Source organism: Aspergillus mulundensis (assembly GCF_003369625.1).
Source record: "Aspergillus mulundensis strain DSM 5745 chromosome Unknown scaffold_0, whole genome shotgun sequence".
NCBI classification, from domain to species: domain Eukaryota; kingdom Fungi; phylum Ascomycota; class Eurotiomycetes; order Eurotiales; family Aspergillaceae; genus Aspergillus; species Aspergillus mulundensis.
Window position 1 is genome coordinate 3,433,408 of NW_020797888.1, and position 11,550 is coordinate 3,444,957.

Consider the following 11,550-nt stretch of genomic DNA (forward strand, 5'->3'; position numbering starts at 1 on the left):
AACAGATGAAGGCATCTGCACCGGCAAAAGTTTTGGCAAAAAGAGTTGACCGTGGTCCGTTTCAGATTAGATCGTGGAGGATCAACCTATCAAGATCCCTCAAGGATCCTGAAATCGCCGACGCGCTGAAGGCGCAGGTGGTCTGATTATGGGGGTCCTAATATAGCTCAATCTGTATAAATGAAAGTACACGTGCTATCGTGGGTCTTTGTGACGCACCTTGCTGATTATGATCCAGCCTCCAGATTGAAGCCCTAAGAACTCGGGAGCCTTCCGATATCTTCAGGATCTTTTCTAGAAGCCTGTTCTCGGGGATTGCCGAGAGGAGAATATTGAACGACACTGTAACAATGTCATTGATTGCCCACACCCGATAGATGGGGGCATAGACTATGTAGCAGTATTTCAGTCACACACAGGGCTCCCGGAGGAATGGAGTTCTTGGAGGAAAAGTTGACAGATGTCAGTTGCGGTCAATCCCGCTCAGAAAAGACCATCCAAGCCAGTAATAGCCGGTATGATGAAAAGCAGTACATAGCACTGGGTCCTTGACCCATCATTTTCGCGCGGTTCATCGTGTGATTGATCGGAGCAGTTCTCAAGTGGTCTGTCAGCCCGAGCCGTGATTATGGTATGGGGCTCGATATGGCCTGATGTTCTGCTTGCGGCCCGATTTTCTCCTATCCTCGTATTTGTAATCAGGAATTTTCCTTTCGTCAACAAACAATTGATATCGATCACGAACTGCAACCGATTCAAAGACGACTGTCATCACCTTCGTGTTCACCGAGTTGGATGTGGCGAGCTCGTTTGGTCTTGGGCTCGGTTTCTTTAGAATCGGCGGTGCGGTTACGGACTTGGATCTCGGAACGCAGTAGTCTAGTTCATCAAGGGTTCAAGAACTCCACAGTATGCATGCAAGGATCGAATGATTCTCTGATCGGTAGACCGCTGGCGTATGCGATTGCCGTTTTCTTCGGTCCCCTCTTGAGTCTTCATCCACTCCGGAGCCCGGTCGAGATACCTAGCGACCACCCTAAGTCTCCAATGGTATCGATGTTTCCGAACTAGTCAACGAGGTAACGTACGGCGAACTCACCAGGATAATGGTAATAACCCGATCTTACGTACCTTAGTGACCTCCGAAGATACCTTAGGTGCAGATACTTGCCGTAGCAAGAAACCCCTTGCGGCCATGGACCTAGCAAGCTGCAGGTGAAGACAATTCTTCGAAGACGCAAAGCACATAACTCTGCTGGGCCCCAAGCTTGATGCGCAGAAGAGCTGTATCATCTATAGCTTCTCAGATGCACGTTAAGCCATTCCAGGCCTAGGCCATGGATCCCCTGTCTGATCCATGGTGGCCCTGAAGGAAGCGACTTGCCCGATTGACGCCGGAAGATGCCGATTAGAACCAGTTCGTGAAGACCGTGGTTGCTGAGCTCCATCCAGTTTGTCGGGTAGATCGTTGTCTGTGCTCTGCAAGGCATTTCTGGGCGTTTCGAATCCTGGTAGGCCCGCTGTGGTGATCGAGTTATTGCTAGCATGACTGGCTGCCATCCAATTGACCCGCCGACTTGGTCGACTTGGGAACGGGGCTTTTGCTAGCCAGAAACAGGCTTCACTGGATGGTATAGCATCTAGAGAGTCGTCTTTCCTCGGAAGTCAGTACGATCGACTAGTCGATGCAATCGTCCTGCGTACCGTGGCACGTGTCCATGGTGGAACGGTATCTATCCCTTCCTCCCCCACTCTGGTTTCCAAACAGTGAACAATACCGAGTCATTGAGACAGGTAACTCTCCCCACATTCCTGAGTGACTGACATGACAAGGAGCGAAGGCCTCGTGGTTGGTTGAAGGACAATGCCATCACGTGTTGGTGGTTGTCCGGATTCGGCCATGGACGCCCTTGTTTTCATCCACCTTGCGAGTTTCCGTTGACTGCATTCACCATTCCCCGGTTGCGGGGATAACCCGACCTGAGCTTTAGCTGGACTTCATTTCCGGGATCAGCAGGTGCATTGGAAACATGTCCGGTCTCTCGTCCATAGAGAGGATGGGAATTCCCGGAGAGTTCACAACCGGACTGGGCAGCTCCCACAACAACCACTGCTCTTTCTTGTGCCTGGCGAGCAACGCTCCTTCCTTCGTCTCTTCCCCTTTGCTTCCGGTTGAATCTCAGTCTCCAGCTAAAATTCTTCCTCTCCGAAAGCAGCATTCCAGAGCATCTTCCATACGGTAATACTCAATCTATTGTTCGCTTGCATCCCATCAGGCGCAGCCTTTACTACTGTTCGGTTTATTTAAAGCCGGAGACATCCATTACCCCTTGGAATTTTCAACCCCAACTTTCTCTCATTGTGCGGTTTCGGAATGCTTTCCCGGATCTCCCAAGTGGCCTGTTTGGCCCTCCCACTTTTGACCGCTGGTGCTTCAGCTGCAAGTCTGTGAGTTATAGTCTTCCAAAACTCGAGTAAATGACTAACCTATAATAGTCTACGGTCTCGTGCAAGTGCCACTGCCGATAAAATCCGCGGAGTCAACCTCGGTGGCTGGTTTGTCCTCGAGCCTTGGATTACCCCGTCACTATTCGATGAAGCTGGTGACGAGGCCGTCGACGAGTACACCTTGACAAAAATTCTAGGCTCGGAGAAAGCTGCAGCCATTCTGTCCGATCATTGGAGCACTTTCATCACCGAGGAAGACTTCTCGCTCATTTCTCAAGCAGGCCTGAACTATGTCAGGATCCCCATAGGTTACTGGGCGGCTGCTCCCCTTGACGGAGAGCCTTATGTCCACGGTCAACTTGAGCACCTTGATAGTGCCGTTGCCTGGGCCAGAGCTCACAATCTCAAGATTATTTTGGATCTGCATGGCGGTAGGTCTCTACTGATTAAAGATCAGGATATCCTGATGGCTGATATCATGAGTAGCACCGGGCTCGCAGAACGGATTCGACAACAGTGGACGCAGAGGGCCTATCGGATGGCAAAAAGGAAACACCGTACCACAAACCCTCCTGGCTTTTGAGGTCTTGGCCCAAAGGTATCTACCCGATGATGACATTGTAACGGTCATTGAGGCTCTGAATGAGCCTCACATCCCTGGCGGCATTAACCAGGACCAACTCAAAGAATACTACCAAGAAACCATGACAAGAGTGCGGAGGAACAGCCCCGAGGCGACCTTGCTATTCCATGACGGGTTCTTACAAACGGAAAGCTGGAATGGCTTCATGACCGGAGAGAACGTTATGGTAGACACCCATCACTACGAAGTTTTCGAAAGTGGCCAGAATGGATGGAGCATTGACAAGCACATTGATGCCGCTTGCCAACTCGGCCGTCAGCATCTCCAGGCTGTCGACAAGCCCGTTATCGTGGGTGAGTGGACAGGAGCTCTCACTGATTGTACGAAATACCTGAACGGCAAGGGCATCGGGGTTCGCTACGACGGTTCGCTTGCCGGGCAAGCAGCAGTCGGCCCTTGTGGAAGTAAAAGTGCCGGTAGCGTGGCTGGCTTGAGCCCAGATGAGATCGTGAGCACACGCCGCTATATTGAGGCTCAACTGGATGCATATGAGCTGAGAAATGGTTGGGTGTTTTGGACTTGGAAGACCGAAGGAGCTCCTGGTTGGGATATGCACGATTTACTCGTGAACGGCGTTTTCCCTCAACCTTTGAGTGACCGAGAGTTCCCCAACCAGTGCAAGTTTTGATTCGACAAGCTCTTTGCGTTTGTGCTAGCCGCTTCTTTCGCTATCAACAGGCATTCCATATCTATGTTACCCTGTTTGGCTCGTTGAACTTCCACTAGAACCAATTGATATTCATAAATCACACCGTTTCGTCTATAGGGGTATTTAAGCTATGTAGAAAGGAGTATCATCACCCAGGCAATGCATACAGGCAGTAGGAACCTCTCCAATTTAGAGCTATGGGAACCCTGCCGAAGTAGGCTAGGAGAAACCCATGTCAAATCAGAGCAACCGCAGCGCAGCAAAAGCCGCAACCACATCTCGGTCAACATTAACCAGCCAATCCTCCTGGAACCGCTGCTCGCCTCCACAGCCCACAATTAGAGACTGCAGCCTTTCGCGCACAAAGTTCCGGATATTCGTCTTGTGAACAACATCCGAGCTCTCCCACTCTCGCCGCCGCGTGTTCTCAGGCGGCTCCGTATCCTCATACGTCCCTGTCTGCGCATTGTTCCAGTAGATGAGGTAATCGCCGCCCCGGGGATCGCTGGGATCACCCTCCGTCGTGCCCTCGGCCAGCTCGGTGATGATATCCGTCCAAACATTGAGATACGATTGCAGGTGGTTGAGGATATAGGCTGGCGGCTGGGTATTCGGGCCGTTGAGGGTTAGAAGCTGGGTTAGGGCTAGCGCATGCAGTTTCTTCTGCGTTGCGGTGCCAATGTTGTCGTAGTGCGAGAACCATTCCGTTAGGAGCCAGGTAAGAAGATTTTCCTGCACTTGGTCCGGGGACTGTACGTTGTTGTTGATGCTATTGCTGTTGGAGAAGGCGGCTGTTATGCCGGAGACGAAGAGCGTAGGGTGTGCGAGGGCGAGACGTGCAAGGACGGAGAAGTAGTCTGATTCGACGCCGCCGTAGATGCTTGTTTGTTTCTTGTTTGGCCCTGTTGTCTGGCTTGCTTCGTATGCGGAGTGTAGGCCCTCGAGCAGGGAGGTCAGGAGGGAGCTGTCGAGTAGCGAGCTGATGATCACGCGGTATGTGTTTTCGCTGCCGTTGTCGACGGTCTCGGCGCCGCGGATGGCGAGTTCGATGAGGCGGGGGACGTAGCCTCCGCGTTGGCGGAGGGTTGGTTCGAGGAGGGTCTCGAAGGAGGTGAAAAGTGGGAGGCGGATGCGGTCGCTGAGAATTTCCTGTGGGGCGAGGATGATGTATGATTCTGCGATCTGGAGGGCCTGGTTGACGCCGTCGACGGCAGTTTCGAAAACGGGGAAGAGGGCGGGAATGAGGGAGAGGATCTCGGGGGAGGGGGGTGAAGGGGTTTGAAGCATTATGGCGCTCCAAAGCTCTAGGGCATCTTCCAAGAGGTAGATCATGGTATCCTTTTTGACTATCAGTGGTCGGTCCCTATTTTAGTGGGTTCATTGAACATACCGAAGTGGGATCAACCGAGTTACGAATTAGAGGCAAAACGATCGAATGGTATCTCATTGATTCTTGTTTGAGCGAGTAGATCAATGCCCCAAGCAAAGTAAGGATAGCCTGCTTCAGCAGATGCTCTTCACCAGAGCCGTCCCACAACGGCGGCAATAATGCTAGAATCGCATCAGAGAATGGAGCAACCTTAAAGAAATGTTAGCAAGCAGTTCAATAACAGAAAAGCGGGAAACGAACGTTGTCTTCCATCCTGGTAACTGCCAATCGCACCGTATCGAGCAAGCCCATCTTCGTCTCAGAGCTCTCAACTTCCTGCACCAGGGACATGAGGCTTCCGAAGATGGACGGCGCAAAGGGCTTAAAGACATCCGGACTGAATTCAAAGACATCGAGCACGTGCTTCAGCTGCCGGCCGGCAGTGATCCGGACGACGAGGTCATTCAATGGATCTTGATTGTTGAGCAGATGCTGGAATATTTGGTAGATTGATTCCCAGTTCATCTCACTGGACTTGACAGGAACCCACTGGCCAAGAAGAATCGCGATTCTCCTTCTGAGCACGTTGTAGCCAGGTTCTTGAATCTGGACCTCCGGGACGAGAGTGGTCTGCAGGAAGTTGATGAAATCGAGGTGCTTCTCTAAGCAAGCTGCGGCCAATCCGATGGCCGAATACAGTGAGTCCTTCAACAACACATCACGGTTTTCTGGGCCTTGAAGAACGATCGTCAGTCGGAGGACAACAGATCGTAGAGGTGATACTTACTTGCAAAAGACTGGAAGACAGTCAGTAAACGAGGCACCAGCAGGTCCTTGAATTGGATAACCAAATCAAGGAAGATCTTTTCCGAGCAAGATCGTATCGAGAACTCCCAGGCTTCGGCAATATCCTCCTCTTTCCGCTCCCAGTCCTCTGGCTCTGCTTCCCATTCCTGGAAGTCGTTCTGCTTGAAACGGAAGAACTGCGTGACAAGCAGTTCCATGACATGGATGACGAAATCTTGTGTGAAAAGCTGCGACTTGATAAGCTTGACAGCTTGCTGCTTCTCCTCTTTATCTTGCGGAGTCTGATACTTGAACGACTGTGCAGGGTAGAATGCCATCCTGGAGCAAGCCCTAAGGAGAAGCAGAGCTCTAAGGCCGGCTTTCTCCATGAAGGTCTTGTCCGACTCGCCATCCGCGCCCAATTGGCTGTAGTTCTCTCCTAGCTTGACTACCAGCGTCCAGTATGATTGGACTAGCGGGATACTATTCGGGAGCAACGCAAAGGACGCGGCACGCTCTTTGGCCATCTCCACGTGAAGCTTAGACAGTTGCAGAAGGTGTTTCTCCACAAATCTCTGTACTTCTTCGGGTAATGCCGCGGAACCGCTGATGAGAGCGAACAATCTACTGAACTGGGAATGTGTCAAGGACCAAAACTCTTGTGCATCTTTGCTTCGGTTAGGATGCTCATATCCAGCCACAAGCAGACGCCTAAGAACCTTAAGCGCAATGAGACTCTGCTCCATGGCCTCCGGAAGCCCCGCGGTGCCAAAATTGCCTTGCTCTAGTGCAGGGGCCCATGTGTTCACTTTATCCACGTATATGCTGCCCAAAACATGAAGTATCTCCGGAGCGATCGACTGTAGGCTCTGGCGTGTTCTCTGTAATCGAGCTGTCGACAATTCCTTTATAATTTGTAGGAGAATGATAAGCGTTCGCGGCAACTGCAACGGGTTTGCGCCAGGTTGAACAGATGACCGGAGGGAATCGAGGACTGCGGGAATTCCTTCAGGCCTTGATATGATACATAAGCATCCAGTTGATACACATGGCAAAACAGCCCTCCTACTCACCATTCTTGCGGATACTCGAGGCGCATGATCTTTGCAAGCACAAAAGCATTGTGAAGAGCCAGAAGAGGCGCCGGTTCCAGGACGCCAGCCTGTAAAGCTCTAACTTTGATGTGTTCCTTTTCCTCTTTCTTTATCGCACTATGGAGCTCGTTAGCTAAGCTCTTCCATGCTTTATCCCTTCAAGGTGTTCGTACTTCGGTGCCGTCCTGCGCCAATACTTGTCGATTCCGTTCTTCATCTGGATGATAGCGAGGTATCTAGCTTCGTTCGGGACCGACTGATCTAAGAATACATCCTATAGAAGTTAGTTTAGGTCAAGTAGGAACGCCGCAACAAAACAAAAGCCGGTAAGTACATACCTGAAGGAACGTGTAATACTTTTCCTGTTTTTCCCAGTATTGAAGCTGCTTGGTGCCAGTTTGAACCTGCTGCTGCGTAGAGCTCGCAGCTTGTATCAAAGAATTCAAGACATTTTGTGGCGTGAGGGGATTCGACTCCCCTGCCAGCTCAATAACATGAGCCATAGCGGAGAAGTGATGGAGCTCCGATCAACGCCGATATATGGGCTTAGGGGGAAGCTATAGCTCGAGTTCGGTGCAAGTAATAGCAAGCGCAGACTGACAAGCCATATAAGCACGAAGGTCAGGGTCAAGAAGCGGTTGGCAGGCTGGTGTTGTTCAAGGCGTGTTTTCAGTGAACCTTTCTTGCATTGATACTCTTTATGCTGGCTCCCCACTTGCGGCATACCGGCGGAGTATTGTTCTTCCCCGTCCGGCCAGCCCTAGGTCTTGACCCTGGCCGCTAGACTATTCTTGGACATGGACTTAGGGCTTCCCGTCTTTGCCGTCTAAGTATCAACTTATCAAGTTTGGAAATGCACGCTACAGAGTTTTAGCATCTCCATATGGCTCCACCTATCATGCTATCACTACAACGGCTATCCTACTTACAGCCTATGGTGGTGGTCGGAGCTCCGCATTCTTACTCAATCCGTCAACCGTTATCCAACGGTCTCACCAACGGTTCGTACTTTGTAGTAGGGGAGGGAGCAGAGAACAGCTTGGCCCGACTTGTTTGCTGGTTACTCTAGCTAGTTTAGTCACGTGACCTAGCTTTATAGCTTACCTAAGCTTACCTTTAAACTTTACTTATAACTTTAGTTATAATTTAAATATAATAGCTATTAATATAATAAAGCTTTATACTACTTTTTAAGTAGTATAAATATTAATAATCTTATTAAAACTTTATATTAAACTTTTTTTTAACTTTTTTTTACCCCTTTTTATTTTTTTTACTAATAATACTTCCGCCTATTATACTAATTATTAAATTAATAGTAAAAACTACTTAAAAACTACTTTATAACTTATTTTTATAGCTAATTTAAGTCTAGGCTATTTTTAAAAAATATATATAAATTTTAAATAATAAATGTCACACCCACGGGTGCCAAGCCTTGATAAGATAAGGAAACTAATAAGATAAGAGTCACGGTAACATTAACTTAACACGTAGTAATAATATTACTATTATTTTAATAGTGTATTTAAGGCCAACGCCCTAGCAAAAAATAGTTAGCTAAAAGTTAGTTTTTATATATTTTAGGCCTTAAGATTTAATATTAATCCCTTATTAAATAACCTTTTAATACTTTATTTTATACCTGGTTAGCCTACTTAAGGTTTTTATAGTTTTAACTTTTTTACCTATTAACCACCTATAAAACATGTATTATACCGCTAGTATACTCACGCCTTATTTTTAAATAAAACTATTTTAATAGTCCTAAAAAAGGACCCTTTAATACTTAATAATTTTTTATTATTAAAATTATTAAAAGTACTATTACAAAAAACTATTAAAACACTTGCAAAATACTAGTAACCTAATAATTATAAAATATAAAAAAATATATTAAATATTTAAAGAATTAATTAGCTAAATATAATGCACCTTTAAAGTAATATTAATATTAGAATAATTTGCCAGAGGATTATAGTAGGATTAAAAATAAAAATATACCTAAGTATAATTTTAATTTTAGCTTATAGCAACGCCTTAATTAGCTTGGCACTTTAAAATTAAATTTTAAAAAAGCACCTAGAAAATATAAATTAGATTAACAGCAAATTTTAGGAGCTTTAACTATAATAAAATTAGTATGTAAAAGTAACTAAATTTAACATGCTAATAAATTAAAAAATATAAATAAGGAATATTAGGGATCTTTTTAGGAATACTTTAAAAAATAAATAGCTATAATTTTAAAAAGTTTAATAACTAGTTTACTAGATACTATAGTTAAACTAAAGTTAGCTTGTTAAAAAAAAAACTAAGATCCTAGGGATTTTACTAATTATTTAGCTATATTAAAATAGTATTTTTTAAGAAATAATAAAAAAATACAGATTTAACGCTATTTTAGCAAGCTTTTACCTTTACTTTAAAATAAAATTTATAATTTTAATAATATAAAACTCCTAAATACTAAAAAGTATTTAGTTTAACTTGCCTTATAATATTAATTTTATATATTATATTTGCAACCTTGCATTACCTTATATTATAATAAATAATTAAAACCCGCTAAATAAAAAAAAAATATTATTAATTTAAGAAAAAATTAACGCGGATTTACCCGTGGTAAGAAAACCTAAAAAAAAAGTTATTTTATAAAATAAACTTTTTAAAAAAGTTATAATAAAATACCTGCGGGATAAGCTTTTAGTATAATAAAACCCTTTTAAAGTTATATTAAAATAGTACTAAACCAGGATTAGTTAAAATTAACTTTTATAATATATTTTAAGTGCGGAAAACCTAGTTATATTATACCTAATTATATAAAATTATTATAAAACCCTAACTTTTAGCTAGTAAATCCTAATTAAATTACCAAAGTTTATAAAATAGTAGTTAAAAACCCTTAAAATAAAAAATATTATAAAAAAAAGCAAGATAATTAGCAAGAAGGTGAGTATATAAACTAAAATAAAAGTAAAATATATAAAAAAAAAAATAAAAAAAAGCTAGAGTAAAGTCTTATGCCCTAGCTTAATATTTAAAAATAAAAATAAATAAGTATTTTTAAATAAAAATAATAGTAAAAGCTTTGTAAAATAAGATTAAAACTAAAATAAATTTAAATACTAAAGTAAAGGTAAATATAGTAAGTATAGAATTTATTAAGCGTGCTTATTTAAATTAAGTAAAACTTTTTTATTTTATTTTAAAGGAATATAGCGGTTAGCGAGATAATTTAAAGGGAGTATAAAAAGTACTTATTAAAGTTACTAATTTTAGGGGCACTATAAAAATATTTAAATAATTTTATATAAAAATTAAGTAAACTAAAGTTAAATACCTAATTATTTTTTTTATTATAACTATCCAAGCTATGTATATTTATATAATAGCAAATTAATAATGGTTTAATAATAAAGTAATAAAATACTAAATTTTTAAATAATATAAGTTTATAAAGGCTTGCAGGAATTAAGCTTATATATTTATTATTATTTTTTTACTTAAAAAAGTTTATAATAGTAGCAAGTTAAATTAAATAAATAATTTACTACTTAAACTTAATATATTTCAAGATGTATTTTTCTTATATAATATAAAAATAATATTTTTAAAGTTAATACCTACGCATGATATTATAATAATAAATAGCTAGTTACCTTTTTATAAGTTAATCTACCCTTTTTTACCTGCTAAATTAGCCATGTTACGCTAGTATATTAATAAAAATATTTAATATAATTATATTAAACCTTTTAAAAGTCCTGCTAGAGCATCTATTCTTTTTATACCTAAAAAAAATAAAGGCTTATAATTATGTGTTAATTATTAAGGGTTAAATAAAATAATAATTAAAAATTAATACCCTTTATTTTTTATTTTAAAAATTTTTAACTGGATCTCGGGAGCAACCCGCTATACTAAAGTTAATTTAAAAAATACTTATTATTATATCTAGGTTTATAAAAAAGACTAGTAAAAAACAGCTTTTTAATATTAATATAGTTACTATAAGTATATTATTATGCCTTTTAGTTTAACTAATATTCCTGCCACTTTTTAAAGTTATATTTATTTTATAGTTTATAATATTTTAGATTAAATTTATGTTATTTATTTTAATAATATTTTGATTTTTTTTATTAACCCTAAGTAATATGTTAAGTATATTAAACAAGTTTTTAAATAATTATACAAGGCTAAATTATTTACTAATTTAAAAAAATATACCTTTTTTAAGGAAGAGGTAAAATTTTTAGGTTTTGTAATTAATTAAAATAATGTTAAAATAAACCCGGAATAAGTAACTACTATAATTTTATAAAAAGAACCTTGTTCTTATAAAGCTCTGTAATTCTTTTTAGGTTTTATTAATTTTTATTATTATTTTATTTATAATTTTGCATAAATTACCTTACTATTAACTAGCTTAATAAAAAAAATATAATATAAAAAGAAAATTAGGCTCTTGTAATTTTAAAAGCGTGAAAAGCTAGTATTTTAATTTTTTTTTAATGCCTTTATAAAAGCCCCTTTATTACGTTATTTTAATCCT

General features: G+C 41.4%; 2 protein-coding genes across 2 annotated transcripts; one reads left to right on the plus strand and one right to left on the minus strand.

Annotated features, from left to right (window-relative positions):
- Positions 1 to 2,374: 2,374 nt before the first annotated feature.
- Positions 2,375 to 3,719, plus strand: exg1 (glucan 1,3-beta-glucosidase; the record flags this gene model as incomplete). The annotated part of the gene is made up of 3 exons (XM_026742896.1): positions 2,375 to 2,448; positions 2,497 to 2,879; positions 2,935 to 3,719. The coding sequence occupies 3 exons, from the start codon at positions 2,375 to 2,377 to the stop codon at positions 3,717 to 3,719; spliced, it is 1,242 nt and encodes a 413-aa protein (XP_026608741.1).
- Positions 3,720 to 3,980: 261 nt separating this feature from the next.
- Positions 3,981 to 7,492, minus strand: DSM5745_00881 (putative importin 11; the record flags this gene model as incomplete). The annotated part of the gene is made up of 7 exons (XM_026742897.1): positions 3,981 to 5,078; positions 5,131 to 5,319; positions 5,371 to 5,843; positions 5,897 to 6,909; positions 6,969 to 7,106; positions 7,163 to 7,263; positions 7,328 to 7,492. The coding sequence occupies 7 exons, from the start codon at positions 7,490 to 7,492 to the stop codon at positions 3,981 to 3,983; spliced, it is 3,177 nt and encodes a 1,058-aa protein (XP_026608742.1).
- Positions 7,493 to 11,550: the final 4,058 nt, after the last annotated feature.